This window comes from Panthera onca, chromosome F2 (assembly GCF_046562875.1).
Source record: "Panthera onca isolate mPanOnc1 chromosome F2, mPanOnc1 haplotype 2, whole genome shotgun sequence".
NCBI lineage: Eukaryota > Metazoa > Chordata > Mammalia > Carnivora > Felidae > Panthera > Panthera onca.
This window is the reverse complement of record NC_138356.1, coordinates 50,145,967-50,172,042: the sequence shown is the minus strand read 5'-3', so window position 1 is coordinate 50,172,042 and position 26,076 is coordinate 50,145,967. Positions and strand designations below refer to the sequence as shown.

Here is a 26,076-nt window from a genome sequence, read left to right as displayed (position 1 = left end):
GGCAAAAGGGACTCTGTAGATATGAAATCGAGGGGTTTGAAATGGGGGAAGTTATCCCGGGTTACCTAGCTGGGCCCTGACTGTAATCACAGTGTCCTTATAAGAGGGAGGCTGTGGAAGGCAATTGCAATCATGGACCAAGACTGGAGTGATGAGGCCACAGCCAAAGAATGCTGGCACCCACCAAAAGCTGGAAGAGGCTAGGAAGCAAATTCTCCCTCGGAGACCCCAGAAGGAAACAACACTGCCAAGAGCTTGACTATAGTCCAGGGAAATGGATTTTGGAGTTCTGGCTCCATGACCAAGAGAAAACAAAGTTGTGTTCTTTCAAGCTGTCACCTTTGTGGTGCTTTGTTCGAGCAGCCAGAGGAAATGCAGAAGGACTGTCCTACGTTTCCAAGACATGCCTGAACTTCCAGTTCAGCATCAGAATAGTTTAACAAACAAACCAGAAGCAGAACAAACAAAAATTATGTTAATACCAGACTGTATAGGAGACAAGAACGTTTGCAAAGTATTTTTCCTCGAGTTTCTTGGAATCACACCAGAACATGTCTGAAAGTTTTCCCCCAAGGCAGGTCGGTGTTGCCTGCTTTATAAATTGTTTTAACCACTCATGTCCTTGGTGACCTGAACAAGAACACAGAATCACTCCACAATACAGTCATCACAATCTAGGCGACTGTGCAGCAGCTTTGAAACAGCTCATCACGGGTGCTATAGGTCAGAAGTCACTGTCAGGGAGGCAGGATTTCATTTCTGGGTCATCATGTATCCATTTACGTCACCTGAGGCCCCAGTGCAGCCGGGATCTGAACCTGGCTTTGGAATCCGGAGTCACATAATGGGCAAATCACAGGTTCCAGAATGGCTTACTGCCAACATTTACTGCTATGCGGCCTTGGGCAAATCATTTGACCTCAAAAAGGGAAAAACAGTACTCAGTTCAGAGAGTTGTGAGAGTGAAGTAAAATAAGGTGCATAAAGCATTTGGCCAGTCCTGACTTGACGTGAGTGCTGGATAAATCTTTGCTACCGGTGCTGGTATTGTTATCCAGGGCAAGCATCCTTCCTTCCTTCCGGCCAAGACTGGTGCTTCAGGGAAGGGTGCCCTCTGGAGTTGTCCAATGGCCAGTTCTCTCACTCTCTCTTTCTTTCTCTCTCTCTCTCTGGCCCTCCACAGGCAGGGGACCGTTCCCACCTGTCATGCATGTCATTGCTGAGCAGTGATAAACATGTTGCCCCTGGGCATCAGCACACAGACTTCAGGATCAGTTCCATCAAGCATCATTCCCTGATGATGACTGCAGGCTTCACACTCTGTATATGGCACCCTTTCCATGAAGGGCCTCCAATGAAGTGGAGGGACCAGAAATAAAATAGTCCTGGATCTCAAAGGCAAGTCTTACTTTGTCTCCAATTCACACACCTTGACCCAAGAAGAGTTAAACTCGAAGACTCTGCCAGGCACTCTCTGAATGAGCTTCTGTCCCTGTTCCCAGAGTCACAAAACTCTAAAAGCCCAGAGGGTGGGTCTTACAAGCTCCTGTCAACCTCACTCCTTGTGTTTCAGTTGAGAAGATTCCTTCCCTCTGCCCATAAACAGTGGTTTGAAACCCTCTCAGGGCCACAGGGTCCTAGAGCAGGAGCCGGCCAGTTCAGGAGAATAGGGAAAGCAAACTCCTGGACTCTGGGCTTGCTGAGGACTTAAGTACCCCTGGGTCTGATGGATTTGTTTTCCCAAAAACTCAAGTCACTCAGTGAAGGAAGTCGCCATTTTCTCCTCTACCTTGCTGCCCTTTGAAATCATCAGTCAGGGCTGATTTCTGTGGTTAAGCATCGATCTTTGTAATCTTCTGGGTGACAGTGAGTCCTCCACTCTTTGTTCTGTGAGTCAACCAACCCAACTCTTCCCCCAGCAAGAAAAAGGCAAAATGACAGTCTTGCTTCCCACCAGTATCGCGTCTCTCTCTCCCAAATCCTTGTTACTGCCCAGTGAGGCCTTAAGTAGACCTCTGGGTAAGGAGGAGGCTGAACAGGACAAAGCGAAGAGAGGAGGGGCTGTTCTGAGGACAAGCTTCCTCCAAGGATCACTTTTGTCCAGGCTCATCCCACCCGGTGAATCAGGGAGAGCTCTTTCTGTGAACTAACACTTCTCCTTGAACTTCCCCACTCTGTCTCGTGTTGCTGTCGGTGAATCTCCATGAGCCACTTCCTCCTGCTTCAGCGACGTTCTACAAAGCCCTTTTTCTGATAAAAGTTTGAGTTAATTAAACATGGGAAGTTGGTTTGATGTAAAGTATCTAAAATAGGGGCACGTGGGTGGCTCAGTCGGTTAAGTGTCCGACTCTTGATTTTGACTCAGGTCATAATCTCACTGTACGTGAGCTCAACCCCCGCATCTGACTTCGGATCCTCTTTGTCTCTCTCTGCCCATCCCCCATGAGTGCTCTCTCTCTCTCTCTCTCTCTCTCTCTCTTTTCTCTCTCTCTCTCTCCCTCAAAAATTAATAAACATGGGGGGAAAAAGACTCTGTGGGGCGCCTGGGTGGCTCAGTCAGTTGAGCATCAGACTCTTGATTTCAGATCATGTCATGATCTCAGGGTTGTGGGATCGACTGACCCTATGTTGGCCTCCATGCTGAGCATGGAGCCTGCTTAAGATTCTCTCTCTCTCTCTGTGTTTCTCTATCCCTCTGCCTCTTTCCCCCACTCGTGATCAAGCTCTCTCTCTAAAATAAAATTAAAAGGGAAAAAAGGGGGAAAAAGACTCTACTAAAAAAAATAAAATAAAGAAACCTTTGAAGTCATTCACCTGGACAGTTTCAGAAAGGATGTCGCAACCACCCTGGCATCCCATCTTATTTTCCTACAGTGGTGTGTTATTTCGATAGCTTACAGGAGTTTCATTACATTTGTAATTATTCCTTTCACCTTTACACAGCAGCCTTTTCACAATAATTGCATAACCTTCTTGGATTTCTTGTTTCTGGCTTGATGGCCAAATCAGGAATCTGAAATTACTGAGGCTTTCTAATTTTTTAATCACTTAGACGTATGTGTAATCTGAGAGATGAGGAAATTTGCAACGATACCGTCCATTCCACTATTGGAAACACCATCCCTGAGGTCACATGTGACCGCCTTGTCTTTAAACTCAAAAGATATCTTCCCAGTCTCTGTCAGTTGACTGCTGAAAGTGACAGAAGACCCGAAGTCAACCAACTGCCACAGAGTGGAAAGTCTAGAGGAGGGGGGGACTTGAGGCACGGGTGGTTCCGGAAGCTCCAACCATGTTGTGAGAAACCAGCCTCTCTCCATCTCTTCTGCATGTCCTCTGTGTTGGCTCTGTTCACAAGACTGTTTCCCTGTGTTGTCTACACGGCTCCCAGAAGCCTCTTGTTTATAACCTTCCAGGTTCAAGTCCAGCAGGAAGAAATAAGGTCCCCATCTGCTCCATCTAACCAAAGTCTTGGAATCTGCTCTCACTGAGCACAGTCAGGTGGCCTGGGACACATGCCCATCCCATCACTGTGAGGACTCCTTCTGGGTGAAGGATTTCCCACAGAGAAACTCCAGGGCCTGTTAGCAGAATAAGGACAAAAACAGGTGCTGGAACAGCAGATGTCTACCACACTCTCCGACCCTTCTACAGCATTCAGCTCTGCTGCCCTTCTTGAAATTCTGTATTGCTGTCTTCCCTCACACGTTGCTTTCCCATACCCCTTCTGACTACCCCTCTTCTGTCTCTGCTTCCTCCTCCTCCCCTGTAGGGTGCAGGGCTGGTCCAAGGTTGTCTAGCTCTATCAGACTCAACTTTGCCATCCTTCCTCTGTGCCTTTACATACTCTGTTCCCATGGCCTAGCATGCCATTCCTTTCCCCTCCCCTCATCTCTTTATGGCTGTGTCCTCTATATCCTGGTTCAAATACCTCTCTGTGAATCTTCTAGATCCAATTGTCTTCAAGACAGAAGTCGACTCTCCCTTTCCCCCAAACTCTTATCTTTATCCTCTCTCAAAGGTAGAATTTTCTGTTTTATATATTTTGTCATCTATTGAAGTATCGAATGTGTGTCACCATTGGCTGGCTCCTTGAGGACAAGATGATATTTATCTTTATCCCTTACCCCCACCCCCCACCCCCTTGCCCATCCAATCCCCTCCATGGTCAGTCCTTACAAAGCCAGTATTTGTTCATTAGGTTTCTGTGGTATTTCCCATTTTATTAAGGTGCATTCACATCCATCACCATATCCGCTTCTCAAAGAAGTCTGCAAGGGTGGAGGGGGAGAACAAATATCTCAGTTTTATGTATGAGAAAAGAGGGTGAAAGACTTAACAGAAGACCTCTAAACCAGTCTTGTGAAAAATCGGACTAAAACCCGGATCTTTAGAATTACATTACTTGCTATTTTCCAAGAAAAACTTGCTGGTACCTATTGCATTCTTAAAATCTGGAGAATCGCTGATACCAAGCTGCTTTAGTTTCAAAGAGATTAAATATTTCACTCCGAATTTTCACTCCGTGTCTGCCAATTACTGGGGTTGTGTGATGGATGATTTGCTCCTCATAAAAAATATTTTTTTTTAATTTTTTTTTTTAACGTTTATTTATTTTTGAGACAGAGAGAGACAGAGCATGAACGGGGGAGGAGCAGAGAGAGAGGGAGACACAGAATCGGAAGCAGGCTCCAGGCTCTGAGCCGTCAGCACAGAGCCCGACGCGGGGCTGGAACCCACCGACAGTGAGATCGTGACCTGAGCCGAAGTCGGACGCTTAGCCGACTGAGCCACCCAGGTGCCCCTAAAAAATATTTTTAAAAGGCAATCCAGATCAAGTATCAAGTGGTTCCTTCTGGCGTGGGTATTTTCATTGTTGCTACTGCAGGTGATATGTGTGTGTGTGTGTGTGTGTGTGTGTGTGTGTGTGTGTGTGTGTGTGTGTGTGTGTGAGAGAGAGAGAGAGAGAGAGAGAGAGAGTGAGAGAGTGTCTGCCTGTGTCTATGTGTCTTGGGACAGGCACGTTCGTCTTTAAGGGGCAGAATAAGGTGGATTTCTTTCCCCAAAGTGCCTTTTCTTACAAGGGAAAACAAACGCTTAAAACTCCAAGACTCTCCCTCCCAGTGACCCGGACCCCTAGACTCCGGACGACGGAACAGTCGGGGTGGTGACCGAGCGCAGCCGGCCTGCCCCGGCCTGCCCCAGCCTGCCAGCGCCAGCTTCGCCTCCCGGGGTGGAGCCCGCCCCGCGGCCAGCAGATAAACAGGCGGGCGGGTGCGCCCGGGCTGCGCGCTCCCCTGGGGTCCCGGAGCCAAGGCCGTCGGCCGCTCTCGGGGACCGCGAAGGAGGCCAACCCGCATGCGCGGTCGGCAGCCCTTGCCCCCTTCGCCATGGCGGCGCCGTCGCGGCTCCTGATCCGCGGAGGGCGCGTGGTCAACGACGACCTCTCGCAGGTGGCCGACGTGCTGGTGGAGGACGGCGTGGTGCGGGCGCTCGGCCGCGACCTGCTGCCGCCCGGGGGCGCGCCCGCCGGCCTGCGGGTCCTCGACGCCGCCGGCAAGCTGGTCCTGCCCGGCGGCATCGACACGCACACGCACATGCAGTTCCCCTTCATGGGCGCGCGGTCCGTGGACGACTTCCACCAGGGCACCAAGGTATCCGCGCCGCCGCGCCCTGCACCCCGGGTGCCCCGCCGAGCCCGCGGGCCTCCCCCAGCTGCCCCGGAGCCCCCGGGCCGCCGCCTGCGCCGCGCCGAGGGGCCCGCGGGGCCGGAGCGAGCCTTGCAGCCGCGACCGAGCGGCCGTAGGGCCGGGGTGGGCGGTCCCTTGCGAGCGCCCTTCTACCAGGCTCCCCTTCCCGCTGGCTTCCCCCCAGCTTAGGCCAAGCCACACGCCCGCTACTCCTCGCTTTGGGTAATTTGACACGTTTAAGTCAGCCTATCCTCTCGCCCTCAGTTCTCTGCACCCTATACTCCCCAACTACCCCCTTCCCTCCCCGCGCCTTCCCCATTGTCGCTGCTGTCCTATGGAAGTCCGCAAGTGTTCCATACTATCTCTACAATCTCTCTGTTTACCCGGCACCCCCAGCCATTTCTCCCCATCTTCCACCCCCAGCCAAAACCAAATGAAAAATCCGTTCCCCTAGTAGATACTGCCTGACTCCAGGTAGGCAGCGTATGCTGGGCAGTGGATTACAAGTCTGGGCAGGCTGGTAGCCTACTGGGTCCACAGTCTTTGCCTCCACCCTCCAGTGGAAAAGACACAGCCCTGACAAGAATTTATTTATTTATTTTTGATGTTTATTTGTGTATTTTGAGGAAGTAGGGAAAGGGCAGAGAGAAGGGGAGAGAGAGAATCCCAAGCAGGCTGTGAACTGTCAGCACAGAGCCGGAGGTGGGGGGCTTGAACTGAGGAACTGTGAGATCATGACTCAAGCTAAAATCCGGAGTCAGACATTGACCCGACTGAGGCCCCCAGGCGCCCCCTGACAAGAATTTAGAAGAGAAATATTCCAGGAATGGTCTCCCCAGCACTCACACGGGTGCCCAGGCAACCTGGCCCCATTTCTTCTTAATCAGCTGGCCCAGGAGATACAGAATATGGACCTCCTTCTTGATGCTTGAGCACCTGGGGCTTGGCTGATGGTGCAGGAGGATCAGATCATCAAACCAAGGTGGGAGAGGGTTGGGTTTCTCTAGACACAAAGGCCTAGAGGCTCTGCTCAATGAAAAGAACCTTGAACGTTTCTCCAAAGCTCCTGAAAATAAGATCTGGAGACAAACTGGGCTGCCTTACAGCTACATAAAGTTACAACCCCACTCAGCACTTTGGTTAAAGCTAAGCCCATGCCCTCCTTGAGGCTTGCATTTTGGGGTGAAGGTATTGATATCCTTAAGGCCTAAACTCTTGTGTGTGAAACAAATCAGGCTATTCGTCAAGATATTAATTGTACAGGCTTTCAAAGTAGTTTGAACTGTAGTTTGTTTACCTTACTAACTTCTTTCCAATAGTTTTATTCTCCTCACACACACTCTGTCCACATTTCTCAATCATCTATGATTGACCACACTGTTTAATAGAAAAAAAGAACAATTTGATCCAGAGAGAAGGGTCTGGGCAGGCTGTTCACATCGATGTTTGGAAAGCTTACTCCTAGTTACTGATTATTAACCTTTATCATCAGGGCAGTGGTCAAAGTGTTTTGTGGGACATATCATTTCTGTTGGGGAAAAGTGAACATTCATTGCCCTTTACTTTAAAAGTAAACTTTCCCAAACTTATTTTTTACGTTTTAAGTGAATCTTTCATATATAAAAGCAATACATGATTGTACAAAATTGGAAAAAAAGTATTAGGAAGGTAGAAAGAAAAATAGTACCCATAATCTCTAACTCCATTGACAACTCCTGTGTCCGTATATTGCTTTTGTGCTTTCTAATATGCTTTATTTTACATAATTGATGTGGTATTATGCATGTGTGTATGGGCCTGTGTGCATACCTGTCCATAATTTGCAACCTGTTGTTTTTGGTTACAGTACATACTCTTGCTGTTACCACAGGCTCATCATTAACAAAGTGCTTTGCTAAAGGCAGGGCATTCATTGACACCCCCATTTGCCAGGTGCAGAGCCGCTCTTTCTGGCCATCTGCCAGGACCGCTAGTGTCATTACCCCACATCATCTCCCTTTTTCTCAGCAAGGTTCTAGGATGAGAAGCAGCCAGGATGCAGGGTTGGAATGCTGTTGGGGAGAAACATTCCTTCGCTTTCTCAAGATCATCCGTGTATGCCCCAAGGCCCTGGAAGGTGGTTCTTAGTCTTCTGTCTGTCGTTCTTTGGCCATTCAGGGATTCCTAGCATGGAGAGATGTGCAATTCTATTGTGAGAAGGAAGGTCTTTGAAGCATATCACAATATTATAGTCATCAACATCTGAAAGAACTTATCCACCAGCTGATTCTCTAGGCATCTCTGTATTTAAACGTTGTCAAGCTATTAAACAGACACATGTTCTTCATGAGCTTAGGATCTTAATTAAACCGAAAACAATATGGTCAGAGATGTTAAGGTCAAAGATTTAGTAAAGGCTAAATTCATGTTGAACACGAAAACAGTCCTCACAAAGACACTAAGTTACAGAAGTCTACTTCAAAATCAGTTGGATCCCAGGAGATCACCTCTCCTGCCCCCCAAAACAGAGGAGACTCCACATGGGTAAACACAGATACACAGGAGCATTAAAGTGTTGGCCTGAGTTCTGGAAGGACAACATTATTGACTCACTTTGCCCTCTTTTATAGAGTCTTTCATAATTCCCAAGGCAGTGTTGGTGGAGTTTCTGGTTTGGGGAAATAGGGGCAAAGAAATCTTTTGTAGATGTTGATTGGGCTGTATATTAATCTTGAAAAAATCTTATTAATACCATTACATAACGTTTATTTTATCAAGCACCTACCATGTGCTGGAACTGTGCTGAGTTGTCCACCATCTTCCAACAATCTCAGGGGTTGTTCTTTCATTTTGCAGCTGAGGAAATTGAAATTTAAGTCACTTGCCTAAGGCCACACACCAGTCAGTGACCAAGTGGCTCTTCAAATTCCTTACTGCCTGCCATTGCTAGAGCTCTTACCTACCTACTAGGCTCACTTCCTTTCTGAAACTATTGGGAAAATGTGTGATGTTTGTCCGTGTGGCAGGTGCTGGGATGAAAATGCTGGGTACGTCACATGCCGATGTGAGATGGCTTTTCTCAAAAACAGAGCAGGGTCATCCTTAAGAAATACAGGAGCTCTTCACTCTCCCAAAGCTGGAGGCAGTTAAGGTTATCAAAATAAATACATATTTCAGGAGTTAGGTTTGTGAGGCATTTGTACTTGAATTTATGGCTGCATCATTTCTAAGGGTAAGAAATGGGTACCTTGCATACAGAAAGCTATAAAGTAGAAATGATATATTATGCTTTCAGAGATGGGCCCCAAATGTTAAGACCAATAGCTTTTACTTTCTGCATGCACCAGGCAGATCATTTATAATATCTAACACATAGAAGGGATACTGTTCATGGTATTCTATTTATTGGTCACCAGATTGTGATGGGGCCCAATTTAAAAAATGAAATATAGGTCAACCAAAGGTTACATATTTTGTAAGTCTAATTTATGGCATAGGTTGGGTTTCAAGCCTAGAATTGATTTACTTAATTACAGGTAAAAGCTTTCTATCTGATGTAACTAATGGAAATAATTTTCTGCTTTAAAGAAATCATATTTCATTTTGTTGAAATATACTAGATGTACAGTGGTTTTCCAATATTCAATATCCATGAGGAAAAACAATGGGATTTTTTAAATGCAAATGGATATTGTGAGTTAGGTAAAGTTGAAGGAATTACGACTTTGCTTTTACTATATCCTGTGATAAGAGAGTAAATTATGAAAGCCTGGCCAGTTTCCAGATAGATAGATAGATAGATAGATAGATATAGATATAGATATTCAGACATATGCAGCTTGGAGTGGGTGGGCTCACATTAAAAATCTGGCAGCATCAGTAGCTGGTATAAGGATCTTTTTTTTTTTTTAATTGGGAAAACACACAGAACACTTTTTTCTTTTTCTTTTGTAGGACAAAAGTCTTCAAAACTGTCAAGAAAGGAAATTACGCTTTGCTCTGGGACTTTTTGGTAAATTGCCATCAAGATGATTGCTTATAATAAGGCAGTGGAAGGTGTATGATTAAGCATGCGTGTGTGGTGTATTTATAGAATTTCTTCACGTTGTAGAACTGCACTTCAGAAAACTTGGTCGCAAGTCAGATCCCTTTCTCTGTTGCTTGTGGGAGCTCCAGGCTGGGCTTTGGAAGCTGTGTGGGCTGACAGTGTGACCTTGGGCAAGTCACTTCTTCTCTCAGAGTTGTTAACATTTCCTTATCTATATTATGATGCCTTGGTTGGAAGAACAATCTCAATTTAAAAAAAAAAAAGTGAAAGTAATGAAAACAATATATATTATTCATTATCCAGCCCTCAGGAAAATGCTGGAGCGTTATAGTTGCTCAATATATATTGCTTGAATAACTGCCTTTTTTTAAAAAAAGGAAAATACAGTTGAACGTAAAGAAAAATAATATTTAAATCACCTATAATGTTTAACATCTTGCTTCCCGTATTTTCACGGTTTTCTCTTTGGGGTGCACATTTTTCCTTCTACTAAATTTTGTGTGCTCTCTGGAGACAGCCTCATTCATTACACATTTCCCCCAGAACCTTAACTGCCGTTGGAGAATGTGATTTCCAGGGCCCTGTTGTCCTCGCCAAGGCTAAGCCTCACAGGTTTCTCTCTGTGTTCTTGTCTCTGTGCATCAGGTTTCTATTTCGGCCTGTCTGAGGATATCACAACCTCAATGTCCCACAAGCACTTTGCACTCAGCATGTTCCGAACCAATTCATCCTTCCTTCAACTACGCTACCCGTTTTTCATCCTGTTTCATAAACTGTTAAAAGCTCCCTTCCTGTCTTCTCAGTGGTTGACATTTTGGTGGTTTCTGGGTTCTTGGGGGTTTTTTTGTTTGTTTTTTGTTTTTTTGTTTTTTGTTTTTTTGCTTGTGTAACAATGTTGGGACATAAATTATCATACGGATTCTTGATAATTGACTTAGAAATCACCCTTCAGAGTGAAATGACTGGACCAAAGAGTCTTAGATTGATCTTAAAGGAGTTTAATACATATTCCCAGATCAGTTCATGCTCCCATGAGCAACGCATACAATTCTCATTTCACTGAATCCTGGTTAATTGTAACTACTGCCTTAAACAAAAAAATCAATGCCAATTTAATAGGAAAAACAGAATTTCTTAATGTTTTTAAATGAGCTTTTTTTTCATTGCTGGTGAAGCTGAGCTTTGAATGCTCTTCCTGTGCTAATAGTTTGCATGCTCCAGCTCTAAGAGTTTATAATTCTGTGATTTTCTCGAGTAGCTCTTTACTGATTACAAAGTTAATCTTTGCACTAATCAGAGGAAGAAAAAAAATCTCAAAGATTAATTAGAAACCGCTTGATGTTAAATAGGGCCCCATTAAGGGTGTTGTTTGTTAGGAATTCTTTCGCTGAACTTGACAGAATCTAGGACTTGCCTTCTTACAGTTTTCATACTTGAGTTCTCCCTGCTTTTCAGTTCCACTGCATGTTTCCTCCTCATTTGCCTGAGGGTTTTTAATGTCCAACAGAAGTAGTGTGTAAATCAAGGTTTCCATGATGCTACTGTCAGGAAGGAAAAAGTTTTCCTATATCCTCTTATGTTTAGTAACTGGGACATGCAAATTAACTGACAAAAGACACATTAACAAGAGAAAAGACAGATCTTTAAAATTCAGGTATATGCAGGTTCACAGAAAAATGTGACCCAAGAGGTGGTTAGAATTTGGGGTTTATATACCACCTTAACAGGGGAGAGGAAAGGAGAGGGCATGTATGGGAACATAAATGACTTCTTAATAAGAGAAGAGGGGGAGTAGAGAGGACACTGATGGGGAAACAAATGACTTTTAGGAAAAACAGATGGGCTCTTAAGAAAATCGGTGGGAAATATGATGGTTTGTGACAAGGTCTATTGAGGTGTGGTGCAAGTTTCTAGTCTCAGGTGTTAAGAGTCAATCTTCCCTGGTGGTGAAACTTCCTAGAAGGGGATTTATTACAGTTGAGTTTTGGGAGGCTTTGCTTTTAGGCAGATAAGGGTATTCGCGCACACACAGACACACACTCTCACACACCTATTCTTAAATACCTTCAGCTCAAAATGATTTTTATGCCACAGAGGCATACTCTGGACCCTGGCACCACAATTTAAAATGGAATGATCCTAAACTAAGGATTTTTCAAGTTGATGATTAGATTTTATTATTTCAGCCAACAATATTTCTTGGAAACCCACAAAGTGGCTGGCACTGTGGCTGGGGTAGAGATGAAAACCATGCTCTCTGTTCCCAATGGCAGACAGACTAGAGGTATATGGGGCTCTAATGTATGTTGGCCTTCATAATAAATTATATACAGTAGACTTTGAGCTTGTGGGCTTAACTTTGATGATTGTGACTATTTTTGAGTGAATGCTTAAGGTCTGGCATTTTCCCTTTCGCCAGGTCACCAGTCCTAATGGCTTGCTGCATCACAAACTATGTTTCTGAGCAAGTTATTTAGCAGATAAGAGAGCAGCTGCCCAGAGTCTACTGCTCGCTTCCACTTTGTGCTTCTCCTGTCATAGGTCAAGTAACAAACTGAGGGAGGACACTTCAGTTCTTCAGTTATGTTTCATTGCAAGTATTAGAGAAATTGATATGGTGATACTCATGAATTCCCAAATCCTGAGGATCTGTTCACACATAAAAACAAAGACCTTAAAAGTTAAAGTACAATAAAGTGTAATCTTTTTTATAAAACAAGAAATCACTTGGGGTGCCTGGGTGGCACATTTGGTTAAGCATCCAGCTCTTGATCTCAGCTTAGGTCATGACCTCATGGTGCAGTCGTGAAATCAAGCCCTACATCAGGTTCTGCACTGATGGTGCAGAGCCTACTTGGGATTCTCTCTCTCTCTCCCTCTCTCTGTCCCTCCCCTGCCCTTGTGTACTCTGTCTCGAAAGAATGAAAGAGAGAGAGGGAGAAAGAAAAAAGAAAGAAAGAAAGAAAGAAAGAAAGAAAGAAAGAAAGAAGTCATTTGAGGCCAATATAGATTCTAATCTGTTAATTAACACTGATTAGGTGATGAGCTTTGGAGAAAACTGAGCATTCAGCTTTCATATTTGCTCAGTCTACATTCCACATTAACATGTTCATAGAAGGATCCAGAAAGCTCCATGGCCAGGGCTAGCAATATTTTTAAGAAATGAAATGTCACATTAACATGCAAATTACACTGCTTTCTCATTTTGCTATTGGAAAAGTGAATCATCATAATTACTCCATCTCATAGCTACTGGAGGAAATTCATTGATCCCTCCCTTCCTTTCTCCTGTTAAAGAACAGAAATTCAGCTGAGTAAATTTGAAGATCTAATTGGCTTTATTAAGCGATTCATGAATCAGGCAGCATCCCATCTGTCAGGTAGAAAGAAGCTCCAAGTAGTTTACAAAATAGAAGGTTTGTATAGGAAGGAGAGTGGAGAGGGAAATTATTTAGCAAAAGAAAAGAAAGGATTGGTTCCTGAAAGGTCACTCTCTCTTAGGGGGAAGGGCAGGGGGTCTTATCCTGAAGATTACCTCATCTTACTTTGGGGGATGGAGAGGGTCCAGATGACAGATTACCTCATTGGTGCCAACCAGGAAATTCCTGACTACATTTCTGAGGCAGAGCTGAGATTGCGGTAAGGTTAGGTATTAAACTCTGGTTTGTGACTTGGCCTAGCTAGCATTAGTGACTCCCTCTTGGGCCTGTGCTTTTCTTTTTAACATTCCCTTAAACATTTAAAGAATATTTGTGTACCAGGCACTGTAATAGGCACAGAACATACAGAGTTGAAACTACATCCATCCAGTCAGGATCTCTGAGGGATGGGATAAATTTCCCTAGATGATGCTGGTGTGTACCCAGGGTTAAGAGTCACTGGACCAAGTAGAGGAGGGGCTGGGGAGGAGAGAGCAGGAGTGACATCTCTCTCTGAGGTAGAACGGAGCTCAGAGCTCTCCAAGGAGAGGGAGGAACAGTGTCATTGAAATGGGTCAAATGGGTTGGAAGGGAGGTGACTCAATAGCAAACAGAGGAGTCAGCTAAAGTTTCAGCCTTATGGGATGTGTAATAATTGTGTTTTCTCCATTGTAAGAGCAAAAGGGAAATCAATATAAGATCAGAAGTGGTGAGCATGGCTAGGGACAAGGTGACAGTGAAGAGGCTACTGCTCTAGTCCAGTCAGAGGATGTAGGTGGCACTGGGCAGTGGAGGTATAGACGCAAGAAGTAAGGAGATTCACGGACGATGTAGGAGGCAGCCTGGGGAAGAGCTGGGCTTGCCAATGGGTTGGCTCTGGCAATGTTGAGAAGAAGAGAGAAAAATGCCAAGGGTGACTCTTCAGTCTGGTTTGCACAATTGGATGGACGATGGTGTGGCTAATATTTCAGACTTGGGGAGACAAGGAGCCGGGCACGGAGCAGCAGTGCGGAGGACATCTTTACAAAGCCAAATGGGCTTCTGGAATCGGAACATAAATTGGGATCCTGAAGTTTGTTTTCATACGTCTTAGTGACTATAGGAAAGCTGAGAATTCAGCCCCCTTCCCTAAGGCTCAAATTGCCCTCTTCCATCTCCTTCTGCTTTACTTGGGTTGATTAAGCAGGTCCTATGATTGATTTTCATAAGACAAACTCATTGGTTCCAGGATGAGCTTAGAAATGAAAATTCGGTGACACCATCAAAAGGAAGACGATGCTTGGGATGCCTTCAATAGTGATATACAACCTAATACATTCTTAAATAGAATCTTGTGTTATATAATATTGTGACCCCCGCTGTTGGAGTTTATCTCAATTTATGTTCTATCACATTTGCACCTGATACAGCACATGCTCTCCTCCACCCCCCCCCCACCCCTGAAGAAGGCTTTAGATAAATTGGAAGGTTTTCAAGGGAGAACAGCCAAAGTAATTAGGAGCTGAAAGAATTGATTTATGAGCCAAGATTAGATAAGGTAAATACATTTTGTTTGGCTCTCTGACAAATAAAAGTGGCGTGAAGTCTATCAGCAGCAAAAACGAAGGAGACAGTTGAGGTTCACACAGAAATATGAGAGAAATTTTCACCCTCTACGGGTTCTCCCTCCCCTGCCTAAACTCTCTCCATTCCTCAAATGTTAGGTAAACCCTGAACATCTGTGACATGAACCTAAAAGCCTCCGATGATAAAAGCAGTTAAACAGACGCTGTGGCTACCTGAGGTGGGCTGGGAATGTGATGTTCTGACCGGTCAGTTTGTTGAATCAAGGAGATTATTCCAGGGGCAATAGGTCTGTGAAGGGGAAGCAGCAGCAGTGTGGGGCCCTTCCTTGTAGACCTTCTAGGGACGTATTACTTCCACAGTGATTGTCACAGTGACGAATATCTAGTGAGCTAAATAAAGTTCTGTTGCATTTGTGGATTTCCAATTCACAGTTTGACAGTTGTTTTGTTTCGTAAGGCTTTTGGTTTCTTAAGTGCTTGATTCGTTTTATCAACCTGTGCCTCTCTCCAAGTAATGATTCACTGATGACCAGAGCAACTGGCTGGAAATCAGATCGCACTCTACCGAAGAGTGGCTCAGGTGAACCAGCCGGCGTAGGGCCGAGGCCCAGAGTAGGCTGAATGTCAGACTTACCCCTCAGAGTCCTGTGCCCCTCCGTGTTGCCTTGGAGAATCATACCACATCTCTGAGCCCCCATATCCTCAACTGTGAAGTAAGAAAAACAACTCCTACCTGTTCCAGACTGTAGAAAGGCTTAATTAAACGAGCTAATGTGTATAATAAGATGCTTAACCCAGGCCTGGGCATTCACAAGCCCTTCTTTGAACAGGCAAATAGTGGGGTGCCTGGGTGGCTCAGTGGGTTGAGCCTTAGACTCTTGATTGCAGCTCAGGTCATGACCCCAGGGTTGTGGGATTGAGCCCCGTGGCGGATTCCTTGCTTAGTGTGGAGCCTGTTTAAGATTCTCTCCCTTTCTCTCTCTGCCCCCTCCCCTGCTCTTTCTCTCTCTCTCCAAAAAAATAAATAAATAAAAATGAAGAGGCAAATACCTCCTAGGAGGAGCACATCTCCTTTACCTCTACTTGGGATTGTACATCCTCAGTTCTGGCACACACGTGACTCCCCAGATCCAGTAGAACAAGGAAGGGCCATTTCAGGTCTTGAAATAATATTCAAGGATTTGAGATCCCTTTGGGCAGTGAAAGGAGCATGGGTAACCAGACAGACCAGGGAGATCAGGAGATGAGGGGAGAAAAGAGGCTCGGTCGGTTGAGGGTCTGACTTGGCTCAGGTCATGACTTCACGGTTCATGAGTTCGAGCCTCGCATCGGGCTGGCTGCTGTCAGCACATTTTAGATCCTCTGCCCTCTCTCTCTTTCTGCCCCTCCCTCACTTGCGCCCTCTCTCTCAAAAATAAGTAAAACATTATTTTTTTAAAAAAAGAGGTTCAGAGGAGGCTGGGGTGCAGACAGTGGCTGGTGCCTGTTTGCCAGGACCCAGGGTGGCAGCGGGATCCCGGAGGCCAGTGGCTCATGCCCCCCGGTGGTTTGGTAACAGGTAGATTTTGTTGTCCATACATCTTCCCACACCCTTTCCCATTCACTAGGGTTTCTCGAAATTTGTTCCCATTTTGGGGGGAGGACAGGGAGAAAGAGAGTGGAGGAGAAACAGAACCAGAAGCAACAAAGAAGAGGTAAAGGGTGGTTCTCGGTTCCCTTTCCTGCTCCCGGGTAATGAGGGAGGTGGGGCAGGTGTGAAGAATCCTGATTGGGGAGCTTCAAATTGTAACCCCAGGACTTTTGGTCTGCTGTTGTTTTAGTAAATGGTCCTTTGACTATCACATCTACAGTCTGGCAAGAAGACCATCTACAGTCTCCATGTAATTACCTAGCATGTGCATGTATTTTTATCATCTGTCCATGAAGTCTTGTTTTCTTCTTATAAAGCTTGTGCTTTGTTATAGAAAAGTTAGCAAATATTAAAAATAAAATTTAACTAGAGGGAAATTAAAGCAACCTGCAGTTATGCCCACCCAGAAACAGCCACTGTAAATGGTTGTCTGGGCATGGTACTGTTGCTTTTGTGCTAAGTGTTGGAATGTTCCGGAACAGGTATTATGATTTAGATTATCCTGTGTCACTTCTCTCTCCTGGGGTCGTTTCGGCCAACCTCAGGACCCCTCTGGCATCCTCTCCAAGGTGACTGCCCCAACTCTCCCCTGCCTTCAGCGTCAGGTCTGTGTTTCCTTCTGTGTGCAAATACACAAAGTCCACATGTGCCCAAGCACCTCACACTCAGGATGTTGCACACCACACTCGCCAGAGCTGCCTTCCTCCGGTGTCCCCTCATCTGCCACCATCAGCCATCCCTGTCAGAATCAGTTCACGGACTCCCGCCACCCCTGCTGAAGGTGCAGCCTTCCTCTTGTCGGAACCAATGCTTTGCTCCAACCCTAGTCCAGGTCTTAATTCTGCCCCTTACCAGTTTCTGCTGAGGGGCTGGCTCTTCCTCACGGGCCCTTCCTCAGAGCATCCCCCATGCTGTTGGCTGTTCCTCAGAGCACAGGCCCTGGCACCTGATGACCTGACTCCAGTCCGGCCTCTGTCAAGTTATTTGGTAGTGCTGTGTTGGGTTCCCTCCACCCTAAACAGGGGCTGATAATATTCCCTGCTGCAGATCTGGTGAGAGGATTACAAAAGTTAGAACATCCGGAACGTCAGCAGTTCCTGGCACATTAGAAGTACACACTGCCAGTTAGATATTATTAGCCGGCTGGCAACTTCACGTGTGTGTCCTAACGCTAATTTAAATCCATGCCTCCTCTGGCCTCTGTTCATCCTTCCCTCTTCTGAATTCCCAGTAGTCTTTCCCCGGGACCTCTTCCAAGGAGCTTAGCGATTTTTACCTACCCTTAGCAATTTCTAGACTACCATTTATTGTAGAAATATACTTGCTACCTGGTATTACAAACTGAGTATTTTGTCATAATTATTTATTCTTATTTCCATCTCCCGCTGCAGTCTATAAACACCGAACGGGAGAACCTCTGTCTGATTATTTGTGGGCCCTCCCACCCCTCTCATTCCATAGCTTACATGTAGTAAACTTTTTTTTTTTGGTAATAATTTCACTAAGACATAATTCATATATGATACAATTCAGCCATTTAAGGTGTACATTTAAGGTCAGTGGTTTCTAGTATATTCCTGGAATTGTGCAATCATCACCACAACCAATGTTAGAGCATTTTTATCAGCCCAAAAAGAAGCCCCGTGCCCGTGAGCTGGCACCTCGACTCAACCCCTCCAGCCCAAGGCAACCACTGTTCTCCTTACTGTCTCTAAGCATTTGCCTCTCCTGGATATTGCGTACAAGTGGAATCATATACTACATGGTCTGTGACTGGCTTCTCTCACCGAGCGTAACGTTTGCAAGGTTCATGCACATCGCAGCATGTGTCAGTGCTTCCTCTTTATGGCCGAATAATATTCCACAGCGTTCACGTGCTGCATTCTGCTGTCGATCCATCCGTTATGGACACGTGGGTTGGTTCCGGTTTGGGGCTATTATAAATATTGCTGCTCTGAACATTTGTGTACAGGGTTTTGTGTGGACATGTTTTTATTTCCCACCCATAGATGCCTAGGATTAGAATTACTGGCTCACATGGTAACTCTATGTTTAACTTTCTGAAAAAGTGTCACACTGCTTTCCAAGGTAGCTACACCATTTATTTTATTTCCACCAGCATCATATCTAGTTTGCCTACATCCTGAATGTGGAAGACTTTTAATATGGAAAGAATGGAAAGGATAGTTCTTTAAGCTTGATTTTGTAGTTCAGTAGGCACTAAAAAAAGTACTTTTCTTCTAACACTTGAATTAACAGCATTTCTGTTAGAAAGATGCCCTTCATCCTCAAGGGATATCCGCATCGCACTGGGAAGACACGTTAGGAAGGAAGACGGCAAGAAGATTAATCTGCATTCAAATAAAAATACAGAGCTTGAGGATTTTTTTTCCTAGTATTGTCATTACACCAATAGTGATTTCTTAAGAAATGCAAATGTGTATTGTTTGCCAAGAATAAGGCACTGTTATCTAAAGGTGGAGACAAAGTATAGGCTTCTGTACAAAAAGTGAGATTTTTCAGAGCAAAAAGAATTGGAGTGGGGCCAAGTGACTTAGGAAAAAAAAAATCTATTGAAGTAAGATGAGAGCCAGCAAACCAGGGGGGACACATGGAGTCTGGGCGGCTTTGCAGGGAGGCTGATGGGGGTGCAATTGGAGGGACCTGGGAGAGGGGGCTCTTGGCCTCTCAGGTACCGCAGATGACAGGTGCTGAATCTAACCTCTATGCTCTGAAGTCTGTCAGCCTCCTTGGCCAGTGCCTTTACCGCACCACCACACTTCCTGGCTACGTTTGTTTTCTTCACCTACCTTGTTTGACTGCAACACTTAAAGCACATTAACCACCCTGTGATTTTAGTTTAAGTAAAATCAATTTCGGTAGTTCATCAAAGACGCTTGGTTAAGCAACTTACTTTTAAATTTAGTCATAAGGCAATGTCATATAATGTAATGTGCCAAGGAAAATACGAGTTGAGGCAGATCACGTGGGGCCTCGTAGACCATGTTGAGAAGACTCAACTTCAGTCCAGAGGTGGTTAAAAGCATTTGGTTTTAACCTTTGGAGTCAAGTGGTCACATTTGTGCTGTGGAACGTGCTTCCAGTTGCACCAAGGAGTCTGTGGAGGGGGTGGGATATAAAGATCAAGCTGAAGGAGGAGAAGAGGCTGGACCAGGACCAGGGGGATGGATTAGAGGGGACAGTCGGGAGTTAAGGAAAGACGAAGGGTCCCCAGTTGGTTGTGGGGAATGTAGGCGAAGCAGGCATCACGTGAGTCTCCAGGATTCTGTGTGGAGCACGAGGCAGTTGGAGATACAGTTCACTGAGACTGATGCTAATGCATTGGGATTTTCACAGTGATGAATACAGTCTTCTTGAGAAGAAAAAGTTTTGAGTCTTCTCCATTTTTCCATTTCGGTTTTTCCTTGCAATCCTCACTCTGTTTTGTTTGGGCCACAGCCATTTTCTTCTCACCAGACATGCCATTCTTTTTATGGAAGCAAGTCCAGCAAGTTTAGCACTTCAAACTTTAATTTATGGAAAGTCTATTCATGTCCCTCTGGGTCTTTTAAACAGGCAGCAGCGTTGTGCAATTTCGTGGACCCACAAGTGCTTGCAAACGCACAGCGTTCAAGGAGATAAGTGACTCGGCTGAAAAATTGATGGCTAACTGTTGAAACCCTCTTGTGATTCCAGGCTGCCCTGGCAGGAGGCACCACCATGATCATTGATTTTGCCATTCCTCAGAAGGGCGGTTCCCTCATCAAGGCCTTCGAGACCTGGCGAAGCTGGGCTGATCCCAAAGTCTGCTGTGACTACAGTCTTCACGTGGCAGTGACATGGTGGAGTGACCAGGTGAACCAATGAGGGGTCCATTTCTTCCATGTAGTCCCCTAATCCTTGCTCCGTACAAGATCAAGAAACTGGTAGTGGCAGGGGCGCCTGAGACTCTCTCTCTCTCTCAAAATAAATAAGTAAACATTTAAAAAAAGAAAGAAAGAAAGAAACAGGGGTGCCTTCATGGCTCAGTTGGTTAAGCGTTGGATTTTGCCTCAGGACATGATCTCAGGTTTCTTGGGTTCAAGTTCCGAGTCATGCTCTGTGCTGACAGTGTGGAGCCTGCTTGGGATTCTCTGTCTCCCTCACTCTCTGCTCCTTCCTTGCTCTCTCTCTCAAAAAATAAGCTAAAACATTTGTTTTAGTTATTAAAAAAAAGAAACAAACGTTAACACGTAAGAAATTGGTGATATCGGTTGCTTCCTGGATGACTGGAGTCAGAATTAGAGGGGGGGCTTTTCCTTGCATATTCTTTTTACCTTTTGAATTTGGAGTCCTGTGAAGAGTTATCAATTTGAAAAACTAAAAAAAATGTTTAAAGCGTATAAAGATGATAGGATAAATCCTTTATAGTCATTCACAATAGCCTTTCATGATATGTAATCCATGAATTGTAACATTGTTAACTGTAATTTTTTAAAGTACTGAACTCAATTTTAACACCTCCAGGCTCTTTTAGGCAGTATTTTCTCACAGAATAGAACTTCAGTCAGAAATGTTTAATATCAGGGGAAAACCAGGGAAGGGACAGACCAGAAAGGTTATGAAGGTCACCTCCCAGCTGTATTCTAACCTGGGCCATTCCTGGTCTCTTCCACTAACATCAACACCAGGTCAGATCATTTCATAGCAGAGCTAAAGCCAGCCCTCCCTATCTGCTAATCATTTAGGCCATGGCAGAAATGACAACATAATTCAGATAGAAAAGATAGTTTTGAGAGATGTTAAAATATGTTTATTTCTCCTCATTAAAAACATGTATGCATACTTTGGAAGAAATTTTTACTTGGATTTCAATTGCCAACATGTTTTTTTAATAATTTTTAATGTTTTATTTATTTTTGAGAGAGATAGAGTATAAGTGGGGGAGGGGCAGAGAGGGAGACACAGAATCTGAAGCAGGCTCCAGGCTCTGGGCTGTCAGCCCGATGAGGTACTCGAACTCACGAACTGTGAGATCATGACCGGAGCTGAAGGCAGGTGTTTAACCAACTGAGCCACCCGGGAGCCCCTCAGTTGCCAACATGGACCTAATTCAGAAATCCTTTTACCAGGAAGGGCTCAGGAGGGTGACTTTATTTGAAGTTACCATGTAACTTATGTCCCCACTTCCCCCTAAAAGTTGGGCTTCAGGCACCAAATTAATATAAAACTAGTAATCAATCTTTAACAGATAGCTCAGCAAACATAATAGCAAGGTTTATAGTCCACAGCAAAAGTTAATTTTTCTCCAAGAACACCATTCTAAGTGATGAATCTAGTATCTTTTGTGCTATTAGGGTCTTTTGGCTTTCCACCTTTCTCCCTTCCTTCCTCTTTCTCTCCTTCTTTCCTTCCCCCCACTCTCATTTTTTTTTAAACATTTTATTTTCTTTTTTTCAATATTTATTTTTGAGAGAGACAGAGAGACAGAGACAGAGACAGAGAGAGAATGCGTGTGTGAGTGGGGGGAGGGGGGTAGAGAGAGAGGGAGACAGAGAATCCCAAGCAGGCTCTGAGATGTCAGTACAGAGCTCAACTCAGGGCTCAAATCCATGAACTGTGATACCATGACCTGAGCTGAAGTCAGATGCTCAACCGACTGAGCCTTCCAGGCACCCCCCTCACCCCTGTTTTATAAGACAGAGTCAAGGTGAGGATGTTTGCCCTCAGCAGTGTTTCTCACACTTTAATATGCAAATGCTTACCTGGAGAAATTGTCTAACTACAGATTATGTTCAGTAAACATATTAGTTTGTTAGGGCTGCTGGGACAAAGAACCACACACTGAGCGGCTTAGAAATTCGCTGTCTCAGCCTCCTGGAGACAAGAAGCCTGAGATCAAGGTGTTGGAGGGCTGTTGCTTCCTTCTGGGGACTGTGAGGGAGAACCTGGCACATGCCTCTCCCTGGCTTCTCATGCTTCACTGGTAATCTCGGCTGTTCCTTGATTTGTAGAAGCAGCACCCCAGCTTCTGCTCTCATCTTCACGCGGCGTTTTCCCTGTGTGCACATCTGTGTTCACGTTTCCCCCTTTTATGAAGACACCAACATACTGGATTAGGCCCACCCAAATGGCCTCGTCTCCACTGATTAGATTGGCAGTGCCCCTGTTTCCAGAAGGTCACCTTTTGAAGTACTGGGGGTAGGACTTAAACAACATGTGAACTTTTAAGGGGGTGCACAAGTCAACCCATAGCAGCAGGTCTGGGGCAAGCCTGAGAATCTGCATTTCCAGCAAACTCCCAGCCGATGCCAGTGTGGCTGGTTTGCGTACCACATTTTTGGAACAGCAAGGCTAAGGTATGGCGCCTGCATATGGAAGTCCACGTGTGCATATGCGAAATGTTTAAGGCATTTTTTTTCTGACCGTGAAAATAATAGACTCACAGTAGAAAGTTTGACACTGTAGAAAAGTAAAACAAAAACAAAACAAACAAACCCGAGGCACTTTATATCATGCTCTGCCCCTTGCTGTTGTTCCTTAACATATCTTAGAGCTCATTCCATCACTTCAGTGATGACCATGTCAGCATTTCAGTGTTATTTCCAGTTCTTCATGGGGCTGAAATTCTAGTGGGGGAAGGCGTTAACCAGTAAATACATAATGTGCCGGACCATAAAGCACCATAGAGAAAAGTAAGAAAAACCAGTAAGGAAATAAAGAACAATGGGAGTGAGTAATTTAATATGTAATAAGAGTCATTTATAAACTTTGCTGATTCAATAGAAAAAATTGCATTGTTTTATTTTGCACTTTTTAAAAATTTTTTAAAAATGTTTATTTATTTTTGAGACAGAGAGAGACAGAGCATGAACAGAGGAGGGTCAGAGAGAGAGGGAGACACAGAATCAGAAGCAGGCTCCAGGCTCTGAGCTGTCAGCACAGAGCCCGACGCGGGGCTCGAACTCACGGACCGCGAGATCATGACCTGAGCCAAAGTCGGACGCTTAACCGACTGAGCCACCCAGGCTCCCCTATTTTGCACTTTTTAATCAGCAGAAAGGTTAACATTTTTTCATGTTTTTAGTCATTCGTGTTTACTGTTTGAATTGTTGGTAATATTTTTTACCTGGACCGTTAGAGCTTCTCTTAAGTTGATGGATAACAACTAAGAACAATAATCCTATGCCTAGAACGTGTTTTGGCATGTGTGTGTGTGTGTGTGTGTGTGTGTGTGCGCACGCGCGTGCGTGCATGTGTGTGAACATACAGAAATTCAAACAATTTTACGGGCTCAAATCCACCAATTTTTTCTTTGACGTTATTAGTTTTTATCGCGACTCCAACTGGACCCGCACGGCGGTTACTAAGCTTGTTTTGATCTTGTCTTTTACCTTTGGCACCCCTGAAGGCTCCTGAGGATTCCGACCGGTCCAGAGTCTCTCACCTCCTAGCAGCTGCCTGTGGCTCAGTGCACGTCTACCTGCTCCTTCTGAGAGCCCATCCTGTGGGTTTCAGATCTGAGCCCAAAGCTTTACCTTACGTGAGCTTCGATTCCTCCTGGAGACATGATTGCTTCTGTTACTGCCAAGTGGCTTTGTTTTCATTTTCTAAAATAATTTCCTCCCATCAGGAGATAGATGCTGAGAATTTTACATACAAGTAAAGACGTGCAGTACTTTGGGAAAACTATGAACTCTCTCCTGATTTAAAAGTATCATACCAGTAATATTCATCAGATGAAGTGAGTTCTCACCTGTGGGGGGAGTTCAAGGCCTTAACTGCATTTTTTTTCTGGAATTAGACTGTTGTCCCTACTTTACTTAATTCTCTTCTGAATGCAGCATTTTGAACGTGGAAGAGAACGTTGAAATAAATTTGAAATTTATTATTATTAATAAATAATAACAAAACAATAATTTATAAATAATAAAATAATAAAAATAAAATAAATTTAATTTAATTTAAATAATTTAAATAAAATTAAAAATAAAATAAAATAATAATAATAAATATTATTATTTAAAGTGTGACATTGTATGGGGCGCCTGGGTGGCTCAGTCAGTTGAGTGTCCGACTTCGGCTCAGGTCATGATCTCACGGTTTGTCAATTCGAGCCCCACATCGGGCTCTGCGCTGACAGCTCAGAGGCTGGAGTCTGCTTCAGATTCTGTGTCCCTCTCTCGCTGTGCCTCTCCCTCACTCATGCCCTGTCTCTTTCTCTTAAGAATAAATAAAACATTTTATTTTATTTTATTTTATTTATTTTTTTTTTGTTTTATTTTTTAATATATGAAATTTACTGTCAAATTGGTTTCCATACAACACCCAGTGCTCATCCCAAAAGGTGCCCTCCTCAATACCCATCACCCACCCTGCCCTCCCTCCCACCCTGCCCTCCCTCCCACCCCCCATCAACCCTCAGTTTGTTCTCAGTTTTTAACAGTCTCTAATGCTTTGGCTCTCTCCCACTCTAACCTCTTTAAATAAAACATTTTAAAAAATAGTAATAAAGTGTGACTGTGTGTGTGTGTGTGTGTGTTTGGCTACTGCTCCCCTTTAGGTTAAAGAAGAAATGAAAATCCTTACCCAAGACAAAGGTGTGAACTCTTTCAAGATGTTTATGGCCTATAAAGACCTGTACATGGTGAGGGACGAGGAGCTGTATGCCGCCTTCTCTCAGTGCAAGGAGATCGGAGCAATTGCTCAAGTCCACGCGGAAAACGGAGACCTGATTGCAGAGGTAAGCATCCCAGAGCTTCGCCACAAATGAGAATGGCCACGACTGAAGCTGAAGACAATGGGACCCAAGTAGGTGAACTCATTCAGTGCACTGGAAGAATGGAGATCCAGAAACTAATGTTCTGTGGCTTGGAAACCCTTGACTCAGTTTACTTAACTCCATGCTCTGACTTTTACTCAGGTGGTATATGAAGGGAATGAAGATTTCCCTTTTTCAACTCAGTTATCAGACCCCAAACATGTTTCTCAAACAAACAATTGTCTTTGTGTGTCCTAGCACTTTCTTTTTTTTTTTTTTTTTCTTCTTTTTTTGAAGTAGCTCCTCCTGCTGGTTCAGAATGCCAAAGTGTGGACATCAGCGGGATCTGATGACTTAAGCAGTGTGTTAAGTGCTGTTTAAAGCCCCACTCTTTTCAGAAACTGGGTATTAAAATGTGCTCTGGAGGAATCTAGATGTTATTTATTTCTTCTGTGAGTTCCATTCTTAATGCCCGAAGGGACACCATCTGCAGGATTTTAAGAGCTGTCTCTTACCCTTCATATTAGCTGATTTTTTTTCCCCTCCTAGGCTCGGTTCCCATTTAAGTCGGTGAGAGTGAGGCTGGGTGGCCGTGAGGCAGTCAGGGATCATGAGAAACGGGCATGAGCCGTAAACTCAATTAGACCAGAGTTTAAATGGTACTCTTCTGCTTCCTCAGTGTGACACCTGGCCAGTCATTTTACCATTTACCAACAGTCACAGTGTTGATTTCCTGCCTTTTTTGTAAGGAAGAAGTAATATTTTGGAGAGGGCAAATGACGGTCCAGTATCATTTGGTGAGTGGAACAGAGGGCAGTGAGGACTATGATTCAGCAAAAAGCACAACTAATTGCAATAATGTGACATAAGACACTTTAATAATATTGGGGGTTAGAATGTTTGGTTTTATTTTATTTTATACTAAACCAGTCATAAGACTGGGACTAGAATTAGCCTCATTTCTTTTTTAGCTTTTCAGTCAAAATAATGTAATTGTGAAATGTG

At 44.4% G+C, this 26,076-nt stretch overlaps 1 protein-coding gene across 1 annotated transcript in view; it reads left to right on the top strand.

Annotated features, from left to right (window-relative positions):
- Positions 1–5,274: 5,274 nt before the first annotated feature.
- The window catches only part of DPYS (dihydropyrimidinase), an 80,323-nt gene continuing 59,521 nt past the window's right edge, over positions 5,275–26,076 (top strand). The window contains exons 1-3 of the mRNA XM_078441961.2: positions 5,275–5,654; positions 20,028–20,186; positions 24,874–25,053. Coding sequence (XP_078298087.1) covers positions 5,391–5,654; positions 20,028–20,186; positions 24,874–25,053 — 603 coding nt within the window. The 5' untranslated portion in view covers positions 5,275–5,390. The remainder of the gene's footprint in view (positions 5,655–20,027; positions 20,187–24,873; positions 25,054–26,076) is intronic.